Genomic DNA, 23206 nt, shown 5'->3' with positions numbered 1-23206 from the left:
TTCTGTTTGATACGTTAGGGGAATAATCCACTCTGATTATCCCTCTTGTGAAACAGGAATCACTACAGCAGCAAATTTCAAATGGGACACCCAATGTTTATACCAGCAGTCCAATTCCTTGCTAACCATTGCCAACTCCAAGTTATGACCATACCAAACACTTCACAGGTTTGATGCTGGACCCAAACTCAGGTTATGTTCTTTTCATTGCCAAGAATTAAGCCTTTTCAGATGCTTTCAGTGTGTGTGTCTTTGTTGAGAGACCAAGGACATGAATCACAGAGTCAGAGAATCACAGAAAGTTAAAGGTTTGAAGGGACCTCCAGAGTAGGAGAGCCCTGCAGAGGGACCTGGACAGGCTGGATGGGTGGGCAGAGGCCAATGGGATGAGATTTAACAAGGCCAAGTGCAGGGTTCTGCACTTCGGCCACAATAACCCCAAGCAGTGCTACAGGCTGGGGACTGAGTGGCTGAGAGCAGCCAGGAGGAAAGGGACCTGGGGGTACTGATAGAGAGTAAGCTGAAGATGAGCCAGCAGTGTGCCCAGGTGGCCAAGAGAGCCAATGGCATCCTGGCCTGCATCAGGAACAGTGTGGCCAGTAGGACAAGGGAGGTTATTCTTCCCCTGTACTCAGCACTGGTCAGGCCACACCTTGAGTACTGTGTCCAGTTCTGGGCCCCTCAATTCAAGAAAGATGTTGAGGTGCTGGAACATGTCCAGAGAAGGGCAACAAAGCTGGTGAGGGGCCTGGAACACAAATCCTATGGGGAGAGGTTGAGGGAACTGGGCCTGTTTAGCCTGGAGAAGAGGAGGCTCAGGGGTGAGCTTATTACTGCCTACAACTACCTGAAGGGGCATTGTAGCCAGGTGGGGGTTGGCCTCTTCTCCCAGGTAACCAGCAATAAAACAAGGGGACACAGTCTCAAGTTGTGCCAGGGTAGGTATAGGCTGGATGTTAGGAAGAAGTTCTTCACAGAGAGAGTGATTGGCATTGGAATGGGCTGCCCAGGGAGGTGGTGGAGGCACCGTCCCTGGGGGTCTTCAAGAAAAGCCTGGCTGAGGCACTTAGTGCCATGGTGTAGTTGATTGGATAGGGCTGGGTGCTAGGTTGGACTCGATGATCTTGGAGGTCTCTTCCAACCTGGTTGATTCTATGATTCTATGATTCATTGAGTCCAACCCCCTGTCGTGGTAGGCCTGGGTTGGCCAAAATACGTTTATCCATGTCCTGGCCTGCCCAGACATGTTTTTCTGCTCTTCCTCCTTCTGCTATGGGGAGGAGCAACTGCAGGAAGGAGGGCAATGACCCTGGAGCTATTGAGTCAAAGGACTCTGGCTTGCCCAGGCACATTCCCCTGCTCCCCCTCCTCCTGTGCTGGGCAAAGCAACTGTAGGAAAGCAAAACAAAAGCCCTGATTTCACCTAATGTGGTCAAGTTGGGAAAGTTCTGATTGGCTAATCTAGGTCCAAAGGCCCATTGGTCTCAAGCTGTAGGGATAAAAAGAGATGAGCAGGTAACACAAGGTGTTTGGCCATTGTACTCCTCTTTGCTTGCTGCTTGATACTGCCTGCTGCTATTGCTCACTGTCTCAGTGCAACCTGAACTGCCTGGAGACTGCCTTGAGTTTACCAGGCACAGGCATATAGATTATACACACCTTGAGTGCTGTGTCCAGTTCTGGGCTCTCCAATTCAAGAGAGATGTTGAGGTGCTGGAAGGTGTCCAGAGAAGGGCAGCAAGGCTGGGGAGGGGCCTGGAGCACAGCCCTGTGAGGAGAGGCTGAGGGAGCTGGGGGTGTGCAGCCTGCAACAGAGGAGGCTCAGGGCAGAGCTCATTGCTGTCTGCAGCTGCCTGCAGGGAGGCTGTAGCCAGGTGGGGTTGGGCTCTGCTGCCAGGTAAGCAGCAAGAGAAGAAGGGGACAGAGTGTCAAGCTGTGCCAGGGGAGGTATAGGCTGGATGTTAGGAGGAAGTTCCTGGCAGAGAGAGTGATTGGCATTGGAATGGGCTGCCCAGGGAGGTGATGGAGGCATCATCCCTGGAGGTATTGAAGCCAAGCCTGGCTGGGGCACTTAGTGCCATGGTCTGGTTGATTGGCCAGGGCTGGGTGCTAGGTTGGGCTGGCTGAGCTTGGAGCTCTCTTCCCAACTGCTTGATTCTGTGATTCTATGATTCTGTAAAGATGACTTGGGGACGTGAACATCTCTTGTATGAAGTAAGACAGAGAAGTGGGTCTGTTTAGTCTTGAGAAGGGTGAGAGGGGATCTTATCAATGCCTATAAATACCTGAGGGGTGGGTGTCAGGACAAAGGTGCCAGTCTCTTTTCAGTGGTGCCTGGCAGTAGGACAAGGAACAATGGGCACAAGCTAGACCACAGGAGGTTCCACCTCAAAATGAGGAGAAACTTCATGCTGAGGGTGAAGAAGCACTGGAGCAGGCTGCCCAGAAAGGCTGTGGAGTCTCCTCTGGAGAGTTTCGAAGCGTGCCTGGATGCATTTCTGTGCATCCTGCCTTGGTGATCCCTTTTTGGCAGGGTGGTTGGACTATGATCTCTGGAGCTCCCTTCCAACCCCTAACATTCTGTGATTCTGTAAGACATGATCAGACAGCAACTGAGCACATAGACACTGAGAGGAATGTGTGACTGTGAGGGTGTTTCACAGCAGGTGGGTTACAGGATCACAGGATATTAGGGGTTGGGAGGGACCCAAAGAAATCATTGAGTCATAGAATCATAGAATCAAGCAGATTGGAAGAGACCTCCAAGCTCATGCAGCCCAACCTAGCACCAAACCATGGCACTAAGTGTCTCATCTAGTCTTTTTTTTTAACACCTCCAGGGATGGCAACTCCACCACCTCCCTGGGCAGCCCAATCCCCCTGCCACACCACACCATCTAGCGCAGATCACAGAGGAGCACATCCAGGCAGGCCTTAAAAGTCTCCAGAATGCTCCATGGGTGTTCAAGTGAAGGCTCCACAGTAAGTACACATCAACAGAAAATCAAACCTCAAGTAACCATTTTAACTCCTCTCAAGACTCAAAGGCACAGAGGCAGGAGGTCTGCCATTCTTCTCACAGCAGCCCAGCAGCAGCGGCTGGGTTTGCAGCAACTGAATGCATGCACTACAGGAGAGGATATTAGACCAGCTTTAGGAATGAAGGCTATGAAGAAGAAAGTTAATCTTTCCCTCTGCAGCAGACTAAAGAGGGGAGCAACAAAAGACTTGAACTGAGCAAATCCCAGGTTTCTTCAGTGATAAGAGGAAAGCAAATGAAAAGGCACAAGAGGTAAACTTGTGCAGCTGCACCGTGTTTGGAGTCCCCTTTGCCGCGAGGTGCTGCCTGGCTGCTGATTAATTCTAATGCTCTCCTCTTGTAAAAATTATGCATAATGTGAAGAAACTTTTAAAGCCACTTAATCACATTATGACAAATTTTTTTTCAAACATGAAAATTTGTTTTAATATGAGCAGAGATTCATATTTTCATGACAGAGCAGGGAAGCGGTGGCATTTGGAGCAGCCCTATCTAGCCTGCAGCCATCCTGCGCCGTGCCGTTGGTATAAGCTGCTCTTCAGACTGCTCAATAACTTGCTCACACAGAAATTTATAAGGACTTTTATAAGCTTCAATTACATTTTTAAAAGACATTAAAGTCCTCTTTAAAGGGTGCTTAAGTGACACATCAGTTTAACTTTCAACTGGACGGCATGAAGAAGGCGTTTGCTACAGCGAAAGCTGGCGATGGGTAGGTACAGGCTGGAGGTGAGGAGGAAGTTGTTGAGCAGGAGAGTGGTGAGAGGCTGGACTGGGTTGCCCAGGGAGGTGGTTGAGGCCCCATGGCTGGAGGTGTTTGAGGCCAGGCTGTGTGAGGCTGTGTGCAGCCTGCTCTAGGGTAAGGTGTCCCTGCCTATGGCAAGGGGGTTGGAATCACAGAATCATAGAATCAACCAGGTTGGAAGAGACCTCCAAGATCATCCAACCCAACCTATCCCCCAGCCCTATCCAGTCAACTAGACCATGGCACTAAGTGCCTCATCCAGTCTTTTCACAGTATCACAGTATCACAGTATCACCAAGGTTGGAAGACACCTCATAGATCATCAAGTCCAACCCTTTACCACAATTCTCAAGGCTAGACCATGGCACCAAGTGCCACATCCAATCCTGCCTTGAACACCTCCAGGGACGGTGCCTCCACCACTTCCCTGGGCAGCCCATTCCAATGCCAATCACTCTCTCTGACAACAACTTCCTAACAACATCCAGCCTAGACCTCTCCTGGCACAGGTTGACACTCTGTCCCCTTGTTCTATTGGTGGTTACCTGGGAGAAGAGGCCACCCCCCACCTGGCTACAGTGTCCCTTCAGGGAGTTGTAGACGGCAATGAGGTCACCCCTGAGCCTCCTCTTCTCTAGGCTAAGCAACCCCAGCTCCCTCAGCCTCGAACTGGCTGATCCTTCTGTTCCCTTCCAACCCTGACTAGTTCTATGATTCTACAGCAGTGCAGGCCTGGAAATGGATCTCTATTTGCCTGGAAGTTGATGGATGAAGAAGAGCAGGACAGAGACAAGAAATGCCCAAGGTGCTTGGGTTTGGTTTGTTTGTTTTTTAAAGAAAGGGTTGTGGTTTTTTTTTTTTAAACAAATTCTTTACAGTGAGGATGGTGAGACCCCAGAACAGGTTGCCCAAGGAGTTTACTGAGAAGATGAAACTGAAGGCAGGGCTGAAATATTTCCAGAGTCACCAGCAATGGTGCAGATTAATTCCTATTTGTACTCACCCTTTAACCACCTTTTGAGGCAAGAAGAAATGAGGTGCACCAAATGCATTATCTCTCTTGAATTATTAACAGTTTCACTGTGGGAGCATTCTAAAGGCCTCAAATCACACTGCAGGCAGTGGGAGAAGTTCCATCCACCCACACAACATTGACCCAAAGATCTGGTAGTCTCTATAATCAAGGTAAACACAGACTCGAAAGGGAATTGATTTGCCTAAGACCTCACAGTCCAGAAAAAACACTTAGCACAACTGCAGTTTGTCTTCTACCCACTATGCTTGTTGTTAAAGCAGAAGTATCCTCAGCTCTTAATTTATTGCAGGCTTTTGTTTTCATGATGGGAAACAGTAATCAGATGCACACTTTGCAGGTAGCTCAGAGTCTTATGGTTTCCCCCTTCCATGGAACATTTGATGGTTTCTTTTTCCCTGCTTGGGAAGAGTTTTGGTTTTCCTCCTTCTTCTAAGTCATGAATTCTAAGACACACATGAAATATTAACAGCCCTCTGACAGAGCACTTCAGGATTTCTGCCTGTGTACTACTAACCTGAAACAGCAACTGGATAATGGCTCAGACTTGCACTTCCAAAAGAAAGTGAACTGTTGAGCAGGGCCCTGGGACATGAAGATGAGCATGGTAAGGAAAGCAGGCATGGTGGTGAGAACACTAAGACCCTTTTTCACACCTCCCCCCCACCTTTTGTTTGTTTGTTGGATTTTCTATGCCAGGAACACACAAGTGTCCTCTTTGGGTAGCGCAAGTCATGAACAGTACTTGGCTGAGCAGTATTTCTCCCCTGGATCTCTCCAGCTGCCAGCTGCTCAAAAGCAGGAAGAAGTCCAGCTTGGGGACCCAAGTGCAGCAACAGGGACAAGTGGGAGCTGTAAAACCATCAAAGCTGGTGGAAAAGAACTGTCTGTATCCTAGGACACAAGGTAGGATATGAAGTAGTGCTAGTAGGAGTTACAGATAGGACAGCAGAGTGAGAGAGGTAAGCAGCTTGCTGAGAACAGCTCAGAAACATTGAACATGGTGAGGTCACATCTAAATTAGTAAATAAGAGAGGCAAAAACTGTCCCCTGCCTTTGAGGCTAAGTGGCACCCATAACTCACAGAGCCTTCCACAAAACTAGATCCCCTCCCAAGCACATGATCGTAGAACCATAGAATGGTTTAGGCTGGAAGGGACCTCAAAGCTCAGCCAGTTCCAACCCCTTGCCATAGGCAGGGACACCTCCCACTAGAACAGGTCACTCAGGGCCTCATCCAGCCTGGCCTTGAACACCTCCAGGAAGGGAGCAGCCACAGCCTCCCTGGGCAACCTGTGCCAGTGTCTCACCACCCTCACTGCTAACAACTTCTGCCTAACATCCACTTTCAATCTCCTCTCTGCCAGTTTAAACCCATTCCTCCTCATTCTGTCATTACCAGACCTTGTCAACAGTTCTTCCCCAGCCCTCCTGTAGGTCCCCTTCAGGTACTGGAAGGCCACTCCAAGGTCTTGAAGCTTTCTCCTCTCCAGGCTGCAGAGCCCCAACTCTCTCAGCCTGTCCTCAGAGCAGAGCTGCTGCAGCCCTCTCAGCATCTTCCTGGTCCTCCTCTGGACTGGCTCCAATGGTTCCATGTCCTTGTGCTGGGGGCTCCAGAACTGCACCCAGGACTGCAGGTGGGGTCTGAGGAGAGCAGAGCCAAGGGGCAGAATCCCCTCCCTTGCCCTGCTGCCCACACTGCTCTTGCTGCAGCCCAGCACACACTGCAGGCTCCTGTTGAGCTCTTCATCACCCCAGACCCCCAGGTCCTTTTCTTCAGGGCTGCTCTCAGCCATTCACCACCCAGCCTGGAGTTGTGCTTGGGACGATTCCTACATACAAACTGCAGGTTGGGCATGGTCCCTCTGCTGTCTCTCAAATCGTGCCTGAGAACTGAATGAGAGCATGCAGCTAGAACAAAACCAATGCCAGAGATCAGGCAGGCAACAACATGGACTAAGGTATGCCAGTGTGCTGGTTTCTGACCTAGGTAGGGACCCAGCAGAGAGACAGGAGCTCTGGGGCTTCATTCAGACCCAGCAGATCTCTTAATATAGAACTTGCTAAGCACCACCCAGGCCAACACATTGCAAGTGGAATGGTTACTTACAAATGAAGAGACAGACGGTGGAAAACAGAGTCCCTGCCACAAACACTGCCAGCAGAGGCTTGGCTGAGGTTGGCACTGGCTGTGCACCATGCTGGAAGCGTATCTGCCGAAGCGAGGAGGCGACTTCCCTTCTGCCCTGTCACAGAGCCATCGAGGTCCTCCAGGATGGCAGAGTGAGGGAAGGGGAAGGACACTTGCATAGGTGAGTTGATGAAGGTCAAACGTTCAGCTCTCACTGTAAACCCACCTGGGGGAAACAAGCAGCACTTCAGAAACAGAGACTGACCTCTCCAAGTAATAGGCCTGAAGATATAGAATCAGAGAATCAGAGAATCAGGCAGGTTGGAAGAGACCTCCAAGCTCAGCCACTCCAACCTAGCACCCAGCCCTAGCCAGTCAACCAGACCATGGCACTAAGTGCCCCAGCCAGGCTTTTCTTGAACACCTCCAGGCATGGCGACTCCACCACTTCCCTGGGCAGCCCATTCCAATGCCAAGCACTCTCTCTGCCAACAACTTCCTCCTCACATCCAGCCTAGATCTCCCCTGGCACAGCTTGAGACTGTTTTTGGAGAGAAAGAGATCAGCTTCATTCCACCTTTGCTGTGGAAAAATGTCTGCTGAGCCAGCAAGAAGAGGGGATTTGGGGAAACAAAGAGTCGAGGTGGTTTAGGAGCTGCCATTGTTCTTCTAAGGCCAGGTCCAGCCTGTGCAGCACCTTGCTATGACAAAACTTGTGCTTACAGACTCCTCTGATCTAGGCACTGCTCCTGGCCTTACCAACAGCTTTTCAGTGCACCCAAACATTTCTTCCCAAGTCCCACTGCCAAGAGTTACAGCCCCCAAAACAGTCACTCTTCTAGACCCTCTCTGCCTTGTTAATGAAGTACATTCTTTAGAGATAAGAACTGCTTGTGTGTGTGTGTGTATACTTGTGTGCACATGTACAGCACCTGGCACAATAAAGCCTTGGTTGAAAAGTGTGGCTGGAGGATGTTCTCACCACTGTAATGCAGACAGTTACAGAAGGAGGACTATTCATGAAGACTAAAGTCCCAAAGCTTTTTGAACACATTCATATTCCCAGAAATATCAGAAAATCATTGCCCCACGAATCAGAACAAGTCAGCTTTTGCATCAGCACTGATGCCCCACATTGGTCATTATTTGACTTCCCCATCCTGAGTTACAGCCTCCCTGAGTCAGATTTTATCATTCCTCCTGTGCTCTGACCTCATTTTCTCTCTATTATTGCAGGGCACTGTTCATTTATATATAAATATATTTAAGAGGCAATTGCAGCTGGAACATTCTTCAAAGAGCCTTTGGGTACCTCTTCAAAGCTCAAGAAGATGCTTAGTTTACACATTATCTTAGGTAAATTCACCTAAGGTTTAGGCTGGCCTGAGGTAGGAGATTGGAAATTCTGCAAGGTTTGGTTGTAGCTGTTATAGAAAACATTGCACTTGAAATTTCACCACCAACAATGAAGCAGCAGAGTAAAGTCAGTGTATAAAACCTCCTTCCACTGAGACAATGAAATCAGTGCAAACCCAAGGATACCTCTGCCTAAAAACCATGGTAGATAGATTGGAGATTCTGCAAGGTTTTGGTGTAGCTGTTAAAGAAATCATCACTCTTGAAATTTAACCTCCAACAATGAAGAAGCAGGATGAAGTCTGTTTGCAGTGAATAGAATAGAATCAAGCAGGTTGGAAGAGACCTCCAAGCTCAGCCAGTCCAACCTAGCACCCAGCCCTATCCAGTCAACCAGACCATGGCACTAAGTGCCTCATGCAGGCTTTTCTTGAACACCTCCAGGGACGGTGCCTCCACCACCTCCCTGGGCAGCCCATTCCAATGCCAATCACTCTCTCTGCCAACAACTTCCTCCTAACATCCAGCCTGTACCTCCCCCAGCACAACTTGAGACTGTGTCCCCTTGTTCTATTTGTGGCTGCCTGGGAGAAGAGGCCACCCCCACCTGGCTACAAGTATAAAGTCTCCAAGCCACAAGCTGCCAGCTGTGCCAGGGGCTTGTTGTGGCAGACGCTGTCAAAGGCTTTGCTGCAGTCCAGGTAAGCTACACCCACAGCCTGCCCCATATTCACCAAGCAGGGAACTGATCATAAAAGAAGATCAGGTTGGTCAGGCAGGACCTGCCCTTCCTAAACCCACACTGGCTGGAGTCTCTGTGCCTGGAGGAGTTGAAGCCAAGCCTGGCTGGGGCACTTAGTGCCATGGTCTGGTTGATTGTTGAGGGCTGGGTGCTAGGTTGTGCTGGCTGAGCTTGGAGCTCTCTTCCAACCTGCTTGATTCTATGATTTTATCATCTCCATAGGCCCTTTCCAATCCCTGCTATTCTATGATTGTAGGATTCTGTGATTCTGTCAGGACTGGTTATTAGACTTATCTCTACAATCCTACCTCAGGGATTTCCCTAGATCACCTGAGCTGCACACCCAGCACAGCGTTTCTCTTGCATCTACGTTATCACCATAATGTGCCTCCCTGTGAATGGGAAAGAGCTACTGCCAAAGAATGACAGAGTGGTGAGGATCAGAAAGGTCCCCTGGAGATCATCTAGTTGAACCTCCTTGCTGTAACACAGTACACCTAGATCAGGCTACACAGGAATATGTCCTGTGTAACCTATGGATTCTCCAGAGAAGACTTCACCACCTCCCTGGGCAGCCTATGCAGTGCTGTGTCACCCTCAAAGTAAAGGGTTTACTCCTTGAGTTCAAGTGAAGCCTCCTGTGGTCTCGTTTGTGCCCTCTGTTCTTACCTCTGCATTGCTGAAAAGAGTTTGGCCCCATCTGCTTGAACACCACCAGCCCCCCACCCCACCCTCCCCTTTAGATATTGGTAATCACTGCTGAGCTCTCCTCTCAGTCTGCTCTTCTCCAGGCTAAACAGCCCCAAGTCTCTGAGGCTTTCCTCATGAAAGAGGCTCTCCAGTCCTATCATCACCTTCCTAATTACCCATCTGTCTCAGCTGGGAAGTGAAACAGAGAGAGTGACAGTTTGAAAACCCTTAAGACAGTGCAACCTAAGGAGGACAGGAACACAAACACTTCAAACCCAGCCCTTGCTAATTCACTTACACCAAACATAGTGAAAGAAAAGAAAAGAAAACCAAACCCTGGCCTCATACCTGGGGTTTGGTTGGTTGGGGTTGTTTTCTGGTGGGATTCAGCTGAAATATCTGTCAGCAGTTGTCTGTGGAAACTGTGGACTTCTAAACAGCTGAATCTGAGATGAGAGGAAGGCAAGGGCTGTGGGAGCCCTGGTAAACAAGTGCAACTCAAACTCACCCTGCCCTTGGTGGCAGCCAGAGCAAGTCCTGATTGCTGTGCAAGTGTTCCCATCAAAGTTCCTGAAAGCTGTGTTGGAGATGAGTAGCTGATACCTTCTGGGCGTTTTTAGGCCTGATGACATACAGGTCCTGCCCTGCAATGAAGAAATTGAGAGCACAGGGAAATTGATTAATCTCCAGTTTGAAGGAGTCCAGAATGCAGTGTCTGGGACTCAAGCATGTGACTGCAATCAGTTCCATGGCTGTGGGGCAATAAACCCTGTCTGAAGGACACATCTAAGCCATTGCTTTGCAAATTCTGGCATCTGCTTCTTTCCCTATTTGCAGCATGTGACAGTATCACATCCAGGGTGGTCATCTCTTGCTTGCTTTGTCTGAACTGCTGCACAGAAGCTAAGGTTGGACATTAGCAGGGAAAAGAAATTGCACATACCCTGGGAAGAAAGAATCCACCTGGAACGTACAGGGAGTAGATTTGTTTCTGGTCCCTTTAATTTGCCTTGCTTTGTGCAGCAGGCAGGAAATGTCCCTGCTCTACAAAGTGCAGCACCCTGATTTATGTCCTAAGGACCTGACTGCTCAGACTCAAAGCCCTTTTGTGTGACTAGGGATGGGGAAAAGCATTTAAGCTGGGCTCTCTTCAAAGCTCTGGTTGCCTGCAGAGTCTATCAGAACAAGAAGTGCATCAGTGAGGCAGCAGAACACATAACACATGAAAAGGAAGAGCAAAAGCCACAAGTGATGGGAAGCACAACGGACAAACTAGATTGTGTGGTGATTGTAGGCCATGACACAGGAGAGGTGTACATCTCTCCAACGATTTATCTTGAAGACAGGTTTGGAAGAAGGATGCGCTCAGAGCTAGGAGGTAGCCTGGGGGGAAGAGGGCTGGCAGGAATGTGTGGTGCTGTTTCTGAGGCCAATAAACACTTCTGTAGAACGACTCTCAAAAGCCATATAGAGAATCAATTGAGAAATCCACCCTCTGTGAAAACATCCTCTTTAATTGGAAAAGTGGAATGAAATGGGCTTTTATAGTTTATCACTTCAAAGAGATGGTGCTATCTTTAGTCTCACTAAGGCACAGCAGCTCCAGAAGCCAAAACACTCAGGGTGATGGCCTTGGTCCTTAGACCATCTTCTGCCTAGTCACTGCTAAGCAGAAATCCCTGGCTTCTGGTAGCCAATCGGCCAGAAATATTCTAGTGCTATTTTCCTTACTCTTGCCTCTTCTTCCATATAACTTCCACTTACTTTATTACTTTCTAGTTAATTGATTGTATTGAAATAAACAGTAAACAGAAAAAGAGCATGGGAAGCCAATTCCTCCCTAGTCTGTGTCATCTCTCTCAGATCTTCTCCTTTTTCGGGAGGAAACACTTTTCCTCCACTGGCTCCAGAAAGGCAATGAGTTGCTTTATGAAAATATGTCAGAGGCTTGATGAATGTCTTGGAAACTAATAAAAGCTTCTGTTCCAAGCTGGGGAGGGGCCTGGAGCACAGCCCTGTGAGGAGAGGCTGAGGGAGCTGGGGGTGTGCAGCCTACAGCAGAGGAGGCTCAGGGCAGAGCTCATTGCTGTCTTCAGCTGCCTGCAGGGAGGCTGTAGCCAGGTGGGGTTGGGCTCTGCTGCCAGGCAAGCAGCAACAGAACAAGGGGACACAGCCTCAAGCTGTGCCAGGGGAGGTCTAGGCTGGATGTTGTTAGGAAGTTGTTGGCAGAGAGAGTGATTGGCATTGGAATGGGCTGCCCAGGGAGGTGGTGGAGTCTGTGTGGCTGGAGGTGTTGAAGCCAAGCCTGGCTGGGGCACTTAGTGCCATGGTCTGGTTGCTTGTTGAGGGCTGGGTGCTAGGTTGGACTGGCTGAGCTTGGAGGTCTCTTCCACCCTGGCTGATTTTATGATTCTCTGATCTCTCTCAGATCTCCTTTTCCAGGAGGAAATACTTTTCCTCCACTGGCTCCACAAAGCCAACGAGTTGCTTTATGAAAATATGGTAGAGGCTTGATAAAGGTCTTGGAAACTAATAAAAGCCTTCCCCTTGGCTTTTACATGCCCTGGTTCTAGCCTTGCCACTAATACTTTAATTGATCAAAGCCCAAACTTTTAAATGGCCTTATGTTTCCAGAAAACAATCTTGTTTTAAAGCACTTCTTTCACAAACTAGAAGGGCTGGGAAAGGGAATATCCAAGATTCCCATTAAATGAATGTCATGAAGTTTTAATTGATATTAAAGAGACATCATTATTAAAGGGAGAATTACATAAATTAAGATGTAAATTATGACAAGGAGGCTCTTATCATGAGATAATCAAAGATAATCACCCCCCTGGGGTAGTGCAAGAAGCAAGGCACAGCTGAGCGCCTCTAAATCTCTTAACAAGTACAACATCGGAGTCCTTCCCTGGATCCTTCAAAGCAAAAACAAAGACATCCTTGGACACCCTTTGGTGTTCAAGAGAAATCCATTGTGTCCCTGGGATGCTGCAAGGCTGGACTGGTGAGGCATACTTTAATAGATCCACAGCAGAGGTTTCTTTCTGTGGGCTTCTATGGAAAACTCATTTAAAACTCTTTTTCTGACAGTCAGAAAGAAAATTAATTTGAAAACCAACAACAACAATAGAAAAACTGAGCAGGGCAGAAGAAAAACAAACCAACCAAACAAACAAAGCCATCAGAATCATGAGCTGTGGCCAGCTGTAACTAAAATTTAATTGTTATCCATGTTATTAATCTGTTAACAACCTGGTAGCACCCAAAGGACTTTGTCCAGCTGCCTGAAGAAATGAATGGAAGAAGAACATATTTGGAGCATAAATAACAAATGTTACATTTTGAGAGCATTTTTCCTTCTCAAGTAAATAAGTAGCACCTCTGTGTTCCAGATGGACCAATGATGCTAGGAGAGGGCAGATGAAACCAAAATGCTAACTAGGATAGAAAGAAAATCTGCCCTACCCCCTCATCATTCTCAAACCATTAAACTAAACCTGGTTCTGCTTCTGTTTCTTATAGCTAAAAGCATATAGGGATTTCTGTTAGAAAAGCTTATTTTAACAGAAATGAGGCTTTCTCTCAAAACTCCAGGTTCTGTGCAACCCCCAAGGTGCTTCTGAGACCATGTCAACCTTGGAGAAAAACACAAGCAGAGAAAAGAATTAACATGTCTTATTAAAATCCTTCATCGTGTAAGACAAGCAGGGCTTGGGTCTGAATGGTGGGTTGTAAAGAGTAGATGGGAATGTGCATTACAACCTAGAATCACAGAATCAAGCAGGGTGGAAGAGACCTCCAAGCTCAGCCAGCCCAACCCAGCACCCAGCCCTCAACAAGCAACCAGACCATGGCACTAAGTGCCTCAGCCAGGCTTGGCTTCAACACCTCCAGCCACAGCCACTCCACCACCTCCCTGGGCAGCCCATTCCAATGCTAATCACTCTCTCTGACAACAACTTCCTCCTCACATCCAGCCTAGACCTGCCCTGGCACAGCTTGAGCCTCTGTCCCCTTCTTCTGCTGCTGGCTGCCTGGCAGCAGAGCCCAACCCCACCTGGCTACAGCCTCCCTTCAGGGAGCTGCAGACAGCAATGAGCTCTGCCCTGAGCCTCCTCTGCTGCAGGCTGCACACCCCCAGCTCCCTCAGCCTGATTGGAGGGTTGTTGTGTATCTCAAGAGACATTGGAAATAACTCCTGCAGTGCTTACCTTTTGCCCAACATGGCCAATTAAAATGCTATTAGACACAGAACAGTTCCCAAGGCTTTCAGTGATGTCAATGCCAAAGCTTTCACAAGCATAAATGCAGAAATGTTGAAGTCCAATCTGGCTGCTTCTGAAAATCTGTGTAAAACCAGAATATAGGAACCATGGTAAACTAAGTGATAGTAATAAAAGAACTGCTTTATGTCTCTGCTTTGCTTATGATGAAATACAGCTGCAAAGCAGAAGTGCAGAACCACACAAAAGCACTGAAGGTGTATTAAGTGTTTGAGAGTCTTACTTTGCTATCTGCTTTCTGCCTTCTATTCATGATGTAAAGATCTGTGCAATCTGTTAGCATGTTTTCATTTTTAAATGAACTTAAAAAGAACAACAGGAAAGAAAATCAGAATTGAGAATCAACAATAGAGTAAAAATGGCCAAAATAGTTTGGGGTTTCTGACTGGAAAGAATAGTAAGGTAAAGAAGTTAATGTCTATGGCAGAAAGAGGCTTTGAAAATATCCAGAGTTACCTAAGCTTATAGTTACCTAACAGCAAGGAAACTGCTTCAAGAGGAGCCCATGGAAAGAGGAATAAATGTACTTATTACTGCAAGCTAAGTCATACAGTAAGAGAAATTAGAAGTCAGGCAAAGCACAAGAAGAAAACTGCAAAGTGTAATTTTATTGGAGAATCAGAGTCACAGAATGGGTTAGGTTGGAAGGGACCTCAAAGCTCAGCCAGTTCCAACCACCTGCCATAGGCAGAGACACTTCCCACTAGAACAGGTCACTCAAGGATTCATCCAACCTGGCCTTGAACACCTCCAGGGAGGTTGTGGAGCACAGAAGCACCCAATGTGATCAAAGATCTTTGATCACATTGGGTGCTTCTGTGCTCCACAACCTCCCTGGGCAACCTGTGCCAGTGTCTCACCACCCTCACTGCAAACAACTTCTGCCTAACATCCAGTTTCAGTCTCCCCTCTGCCAGTTCAAACCCATTCCTCCTTGTCCTGCCATTACCAGACCTTGTCAATAGTCCCTCCCCAGCCTTCCTGTAGCCCTTTTCAGATACTGCTCCAAGCTCTCCTGGAAGCCTTCTCTTCTCCAGGCTGCACAGCCCCAGCTCTCTCAGCCTGTCCTCAGAGCACAGCTGCTGCAGCTCTCTGAGATCCTGGTGGCCTCCTGCTCTACATTTCTACATGCAAATATAGAGGTGATATGCAAGCAAAGATCCTGAGCATCATAGAGTGCAGTCAAGACAAACATACCTGTGCTCCACCTTGGCTGCTCCAAGCTGTGAAGTTGTTGAACTGCACAGGTCTGTTTGGCAAATATTCTGGGTATACCAGCAACCCATACCTGTTTAGGGAAGAAGCCAAAGGAAGCTGTTCCTTTACATAATGTTTTCAAGAGCAGATTTTCCTCTTCATCATTTTGATATCTAAAGTCTGTAACAGTTCTCTGCGTGAGGCTTCATAATTAAGCCATAATCAAAAGCCAGTGGATGGCAATGTCTAGTTTGGGCATCTATTCATGCTAGCAAGCAGAACTAGCCATGACAGGGCTAACAACCAGTGTATGGTGGCACTGACAGGTCCTCACTGCTAAACACCTCCTCCATGCTCATGAGCTTTCTAGCAGTGCCACCTCAGCTAAGCCTGACCTGAGTATGGATAGATAAGAATTCTCTGTATCTTGGTTTCAGCCAACTGGGAGTACACTCCAAATGTACATGCTCCTGAATGCATCCCTTGGTTCAACCTTCTCCAAGATTTCTGACCTTTAGCACAATGCCATTGGGGTTTTTTTACTATTACATGTCTTAGAATCATAGAATCATACAATCAACACAGGAATGAAGTGGAGGAGCTTGTTGCCAGCAAGGGAAAATGACACAAGCTAACAAATTTGGCTTGTGAACTAGCTATAGAAGATAAAAACTAGCTGAGGCTGAGAAACATCTTTCATCACATTGCTGACAAGCACAGATTCTGCTTTATTGTGCAGAACAACCAAACTTCTCACAAGAGAGGAAGCCTAAAATGGGTGCAAAACTGGAAAAGAAGTCCTGAAAGGAAGGGGAAAGTCTTTTCTGTCCATCGGTGCCATCACAGCTAGCACTACCATGTCTGAAAGGAAAGTCTCTTCAACAAAAAGATCTCCAAATACCTTGTGCAAGAATGAGCTATGTTCTCACTGAAGGCCATGAGAGGCATTTGGGATGGTCCTTCAGGGGAGAGATGAAAGAAGTAGCCATAGCCAGCAGCACAGACTCTGTTACCCTGCAGAGAAATAGATGGGAGTGTAAAAATCATTTAAAACAAGAGATTAGCAGAGCTGTCTGAAAATCAAGCTTCATAAAAAGCCAAACTACAATCCCAGCTGAGGTCATAGAACCATAGAATCAAGAAGGTTGGAAGACACCTCCAAGCTCATCCAGCCCAACCTAGCACCCAGTCCTCAACAATCAACCAGACCATGGCACTAAGTGCCCCAGCCAGGCTTGGCTGCAACACCTCCAGGCACAGAGGCTCCACCACCTCCCTGGGCAGCCCATTCCAATGCCAATCACTCTCTCTGACAACAACTTCCTCCTAGCATCCAGCCTAGACCTGCCCTGGCACAACTTGAGACTGTGTCCCCTTCTTCTGTTGCTGCTTGCCTGGCAGCAGAGCCCAACCCCACCTGGCTACAGCCTCCCTGCAGGCAGCTGCAGACAGCAATGAGCTCTGCCCTGAGCCTCCTCTGCTGCAGGCTGCACACCCCCAGCTCCCTCAGCCTCTCCTCACAGGGCTCTGCTCCAGGCCCCTCCCCAGCCTTGCTGCCCTTCTCTCAACACCTTCCAGCACCTCAACATCTCTCTTGAATTGAGGAGCCCAAAACTGGACACAGCACTCAAGATGTGGCCTGAGCAGTGCTGAGTACAGGGGCAGAAGAACCTCCCTTGTCCTGCTGCCCACACTGCTCCTGAGCTGGCCCAGGATACAGGTCCATTCTAGTTCTCTTGAGTCTGGCTGGAAGAAGCTGGTCCTTTGTGTGTCCTTGATTTTCTCCTGGTTTCACTGACTCCTAGGGTCAGTCTTTTAAGCACCTGCTCTCAAGCCAGGCAAGAAGGGCTGGCCAAGCAATAGGAATAAATATCAGAAGAACAGTTATTACTGTTCTTCTTTAGAGGTAGGGCATAAAAAAATGTCTATGGAAAGCTTTTTACCCTAATAAAATCCTTCCTGAAGCAGTGAGGTGATGGCATGAAAAAAGGTGAAACTTCTGCTCTCCAATAGCAAGCAACAGAACATGAAGAAATGGCTTTAAATTGGTTTAGAATGGACATTAGGAAAGATGTCTTCACTGAATGAGTGGTCACACACTGGAAGAGGTTGCTCAAGGAGATGGTGGAGTCCCCATCTCTGGAGGTGTTCCAAAAACATGCAGACATGGCACTGTGAGACATGGTTTAGAGGCCATTGTGGTGTTGGGTTGAGGATTGTCCTCAATGACTTTAAAGGTCTTTTCTAACCAAAGCCAAATCTATTCCATGGCACCATAAACTACTCAGTGTATTGGTTTACATCTCAGTCTGTATCTCTCTTGTATCTCCCAAAGCAAATACACCAAAAGGAAAAGAAGATTGGCAGGAAAAACTGAGACTACTAAAAGTCAAAAGAAAACAGAGAATTACATCTTCAGAATGTGTCAGTGGCTGAACAACACCACAGAACTGTGGCAAATGGCTTGGTTTGGATTGTTTTTCCCAGGCTAAGTGGACAACCATGGGAAGAGATGCTGTAACTTATTGTCACTTAATATGTCTTCATGGTGAAGTTATGGACTGGCATCTTGTACACTACTGCAAGACCTGAAAAATAAGTGAGCCTAAAGTCTGCCTGGCTTGAAATTAGGAGTTTGGTAGCTACAGAGTCTGTAGCAAGTGGGTTATGTGTGTTATAAACAGTGAATTAAGAGCTTTTCTAATCCCAGGTTAAAATCTGCTCAGCCCTCCTTCATTTGGGCAGCAGTCAAACCTAGTTGGGTTTGGGCAGTGTTCATAAAGCAGTGTTTTGCTGTACACATCTGGGCACAGCCCCTTTCCCCTACCTTACATGTGTAAAGCTTGATGCTGAGGTGCAGGCTGGCAAACATGGGCTCCCTTTCCAGAAAGAAAAGCAAGGCATGTCCAGAGGATAACTCTTCTGGTCTTCTGGACCTATCTCCTTTCAGTGGTGCACAGCAATAAGAGAAGTAACAAGGGATACAAACTGGAACAGAGAAGGTCTCACCTCAACATGAGGAGAAACTTCTTTAGAGTGAGAGTGACAGAGCACTGACCAGGCTGCCCAGAGGGGTTGTGGAGTCTCCTTCTCTGGAGACTCAAAACCCACTTGGATGCGCTCTTGTGCAGACCACCCTGGGTGATCCTGCTTTTGGCAGGAGGGTTGGACTGGATGATCTCTGAAGGTGCCTTCCAACCTCTAAGATGCTGTGATTCTGTCTATTCTGAGCAAAAATGAGCTTCTCTCTGGAAGCATTTAGCTCTCTAAGAGCAGTCTAAGAGGTTTCCTGCAGCTGTAGGAGCTTGTTCTCTCACCCACCACTACCACTCATAGGCCACTGGGCAGTGTTAACCCACTAATGACTTCTTGGGCCCTGCTGGTCCAAATCAAATCCATGCCTGGTGACCTAGAGGTGAAAGCCTCCGTACACCAATTACTCTCTTCTGACCCATCCAAGTCGTGATCTCTGACACCTGTCAAACAACAAAGAACTGTCAATACCCCAAGCAGAGCCCTCTCTGTCCCCTGGTAAAGCTGCTGCTTTTTGCACCAGCAGAGCCACAGATCCTTCTCCTTTAACCAAATGCTTCTGCAGTCCAGTCACATTATTGCCAGGATCTTTCACTTGCAGCTCCAACCAGGCATCGTTCTACAGATGATTCATAAGGAAAGGAGAAAGAAAAAAACCCAACCCTGCATATTGATTCAGCCAGCTAGTGGCTGGAGGGCAGGGGTTTTAGGCAAGCAGGGAATTTTGTGTGGAAATCAATTCTTTGTGGGAGTCAGTATATTATGAATGTCCATGCAACCAAAATTCCAGAGAGAAATTACCTCTGCGAGCATGTCGAATACCTGGAGGTGTGCATGGCAAGTCAGTAAAATAAAGTGGCTGACGGTTTAAGTGTCTCTGCACCCTGCAACACTGCCAATGCAAATATTTCATGACTTGCTTTTAGATGGCTGGCACTCAAACTGATGACCTTAAGGATGACATTAAAGCTCTGCAGAGCGTGCCTGGCACCGCTCCTCCGGCTCAGAAGGCGGCAGGGTGGGAGCAGTAGCCCTAATGGGCTCACTTCAGCCTGCACTCACCTTGCAGGAGGGCTTAAAATGGTCTCAGTAAGGTGGAAATGGTGAGAAACAATCAAAGTCATAGAATCAGAGAATCATAGACTCAGTCAGGGTTGGAAGGGACCACAAGGAGCAGCCAGTTCCAACCCCCCTGCCATGCCCAGGGACACCCTACCCTAGAACAGGCTGCACACAGCCTCATCCAGCCTGGCCTCAAACACCTCCAGCCATGGGGCCTCAGCCACCTCCCTGGGCAACCATGAAATTGCTCCATTCCCCCAGTCCTGCCACTCCCTGACAGCCTCAAAAGTCCCTCCCCAGCTTTTTTGTAGCCCGCTTCAGATCCTGGCAGGCCACAAGAAGGTCCCCTGGGAGCCTCCTCTGCTCCAGCCTGCACAGCCCCAACTCTTTCAGTCTGTGCTCACAGCAGAGCTGCTGCAGCCTCTCAGCATCCTCCTGGCCCTGCTCTGGACACACTCCTGCATCTCCACAGCCCTCTTGTACTGGGGGCTCCAGAACTGGATGCAGTACTCCAGGTGGGGTCTCAGCAGAGCAGAGCAGAGGAGGAGAATCCCCTCCCTGGCCCTGCTGGCCACACTTCTGCTGCTGCAGCCCAGGCTCTGCTTGGCTTTCTGGGCTGCAAGTGCACACTGCTGGCTCCTGTTGAGCTTCTCCTCCAGCAGCACCCCCAAGTCCCTCTCCTCAGGGCTGCTCTCTAGCTAGTAAACAGATGTCAAACAGATGCAGCTTCTCCTCTTTGCCTGAGTTGGGTGATAGGGGGAAACAAATTCCTTTATCGACAGGGTGACCATCAGTCACTCCTCTGACATGGAAACACGAGCTCTTCTCCACCCCATTCATTCATGTAAGCTGTTTTTCAGCCCTCACCAGCATGGCAAGAAAGGAAAGGGAGGAGGCTTGTTGAATTTCTTGCCCCCAGTCTGTATACCCTTACTCACGAGCGTTGCATGCTGCTTAGGGGACTTCAGGGCCGTGAGTGTTTATGAATAGGAAGCCACTACAAAAGATCCAAGACCCACTGGGACCCAGAGAACCAAGAGAAAAAGCTACTTTTTTTTTTCCCTTTCTTTTCTGCACAAAAAAATAAAACCAGACAGAGAAATCTGGGAGATGCTTCATCAACATTGAAGTGTTCACTTCAGTGAGAAAAGAGCCAGTATCAGAGAGGGGCATCTCAGTTCCTTATGCTAATAGCATTTAACAGGCAAGAAACCATCCTGCCAGTGGAATTATCTTCTGACCCTGAGAAGTTACAATCAGGGGTTCCATATCTAATTGGAAACTGACCTTGTAAGAATCATTTTGCCCTGAGACTGGAAGGGTATAAAATGTACCTATTACTTTGATTCACAAATGCATTTAAGAGCCTAAGTCAAACGGAAAGCAGTGGGAACTGGGTCTCTGAATGCACAATCATAGAATCATAGATTCAGTCAGGGTTGGAAGGGACCACAAGGAGCAGCCAGTTCCAACCCCCCTGCCATGCCCAGGGACACCCTACCCTAGAGCAGGCTGCACACAACCTCACACAGCCTGGCCTCAAACACCTCCAGCCATGGGGCCTCAACCACCTCCCTGGGCAACCCATTCCAGCCTCTCACCACTCTCCTGCTCAACAACTTCCTCCTCACCTCCACTCTGACTCTCCCCACCTCCAGCTTTGCTCCATTCCCCCCAGTCCTGTCTCTCCCTGACAGCCTCAAAAGTCCCTCCCCAGCTTTTTTTAGCCCCCTGCAGATCCTGGAAGGCCACAAGAAGGTCCCCTGGGAGCCTCCTCTGCTCCAGCCTGCACAGCCCCAACTCTTTCAGTCTGTGCTCACAGCAGAGCTGCTGCAGCCTCTGAGCATCCTCCTGGCCCTGCTCTGGACACTCTCCAGCATCTCCACAGCCCTCTTGTAATAGGGGCTCCAGAACTGGCTGCAGTACTCCAGGTGGGGTCTCAGCAATGTCTTTGTAGTTTCAGGTTTGAGTGACTGCTGTGTCCCAGGCTCAGCACTGTTCAGCAGACCACTGATTTTCAAGGAAAGTGAAGCCTTTCAGTCCCCAGTGCAGAGTTAGGCTCCCAAAGAAGTTCAGTAGCTCTGAAAATACTATTGCAGGACTTGCTGTGGAAAATGCAACCCACCAGGCACAGGAGATGTAATACAGTATGAACGTAGAGTTCTCTGTCTGCCTGACAGGCTTGAAAGCAGCCTCCAAGTTTACAACCAGTATTTTACAGATCACAGAATCCCTGCATGGCAGGTATTGGAAGAGTCCTCTGGGTACTCTCTAGTCCAACATCCCTGCTGAAACAGGGTGACCTCAAGCAGGTTGTACAAGATCCTCTTCAGGCAGGTCTGGAATCTCTCCAGAGAAAGGGAGTCCACAGCCTCTCAGCCTGTTCCAGTGCTCTGCCACCCTCAGAGTTAAGTTTTTTCTTTATGTTTGGGTGGAACTTGTGTTCTGCTTTGTGCCTATTGTCCCATGTCCTGTTACTGAGGACCACACAGATAGAAATCACAGAACCACAGAATCAAGCAGGTTGGAAGAGACCTCCAAGATCATCCAGTCCAACCTAGCACCCAGCCCTGGCCAATCAACCAGACCATGGCACTGAATCTGAACACAACAACAAAAACACAAAACCACACCGAAAGATCCCCCCCAAAACTGCCAACAAAAACAAACAAACAAAAACCATGGCCTAAAAAAAAGAGACAATTAAAAAAAAAAACCCAAGCAAACAAACAAGAAATCCACATGGAAAAAAAACCCAACCAAACTAAAATGAAAAAAAAAACCAAACACACAAAACCCAACACTGACCAAACTAGAGGGATAATTTTGTTGTTCCATGTCACAGGCTATGGGAAGTGGAGTCTGTCATAGATTCATACAATCATACAATGATTTAGGTGGGAAGGAACCTTGAAGACCATTTAGTTTCATCCCACACACATACATCAAGTCATTTCTCTAGCCCAGGTTGCTCAAGGCCTCATCAAATCTGGCCATGAACACCTCCAGAGAGGGGACACAATTCAAGAGAGATGTTGAGATACTGGAACGTGTCCAGAGAAGGAAGGGAGGTTCTTCTGCCCCTGTACTCAGCACTGCTCAGGCCACTCCTTGAGTGCTGTGTCCAGTTTTGGGCTTCTCCATTCAAGGGAGATGTTGAGGTGCTGGAAGGTGTTTGGGAAGGGCAGCAAGGCTGGGGAGGGGCCTGGAGCAGAGCCCTGTGAGGAGAGGCTGAGGGAGCTGGGGGTGTGCAGCCTGCAGCAGAGGAGGCTCAGGGCAGAGCTCATTGCTGTCTGCAGCTGTCTGCAGGGAGGCTGTAGCCAGGTGGGGTTGGGCTCTGCTGCCAGGCAAGCAGCAACAGAAGAAGGGGACATAGCCTCAAGCTGTGCCAGGGCAGGTCTAGGCTGGATGTTAGGAGGAAGATGTTGTCAGAGAGAGTGATTGGCATTGGAATGGGCTGCCCAGGGAGGTGGTGGAGTCTGTGTGGCTGGAGGTGTTGGAGCCAAGCCTGGCTGGGGCACTTAGTGCCATGGTCTGGTTGCTTGACCAGGGCTGGGTGCTAGGTTGGACTGGCTGAGCTTGGAGCTCTCTTCCACCTTGGTTGATTCTGTGATTCTATGCAAAGCCAGGTACCAAGAGAGCTGAACAAATGTGATGCATACAGAACCCAGTCAGTTTGCATGGAGCTGTAGGTAACTGCAGCAAAGCTTTTCAAAGGCTGAGCCACTGGCAATCGAGCAGACTGCTCCAGGGTAGGTCACTGCCTGGCACTACAAACCTCTGTGTTTAGTGGAGCTGAAATTCATGAGATTTTGCCCAGTTGTTGTATTATTATATTTTTAAAAAACCCTCTTTGATCATCTTAAAAAGGATAAATATGCCCTTGAGGGA

At 48.4% G+C, this 23206-nt stretch overlaps 1 protein-coding gene across 1 annotated transcript in view; it reads right to left on the bottom strand.

Annotated features, from left to right (window-relative positions):
- Positions 1–23206, bottom strand: part of PKHD1 (PKHD1 ciliary IPT domain containing fibrocystin/polyductin) — a 296674-nt gene that overhangs the window by 133911 nt on the left and 139557 nt on the right. The window contains exons 43-47 of the mRNA XM_064146703.1: positions 16122–16234; positions 15221–15311; positions 13952–14086; positions 10246–10381; positions 6929–7175 (exon numbers count right to left, since the gene is read on the bottom strand). Coding sequence (XP_064002773.1) covers positions 6929–7175; positions 10246–10381; positions 13952–14086; positions 15221–15311; positions 16122–16234 — 722 coding nt within the window. The remainder of the gene's footprint in view (positions 1–6928; positions 7176–10245; positions 10382–13951; positions 14087–15220; positions 15312–16121; positions 16235–23206) is intronic.

This window comes from Pogoniulus pusillus, chromosome 7 (assembly GCF_015220805.1).
Source record: "Pogoniulus pusillus isolate bPogPus1 chromosome 7, bPogPus1.pri, whole genome shotgun sequence".
Lineage (NCBI taxonomy): Eukaryota > Metazoa > Chordata > Aves > Piciformes > Lybiidae > Pogoniulus > Pogoniulus pusillus.
Note: the sequence above shows the minus strand (reverse complement) of the source record. Positions and strands in the feature narration are given on the sequence as shown.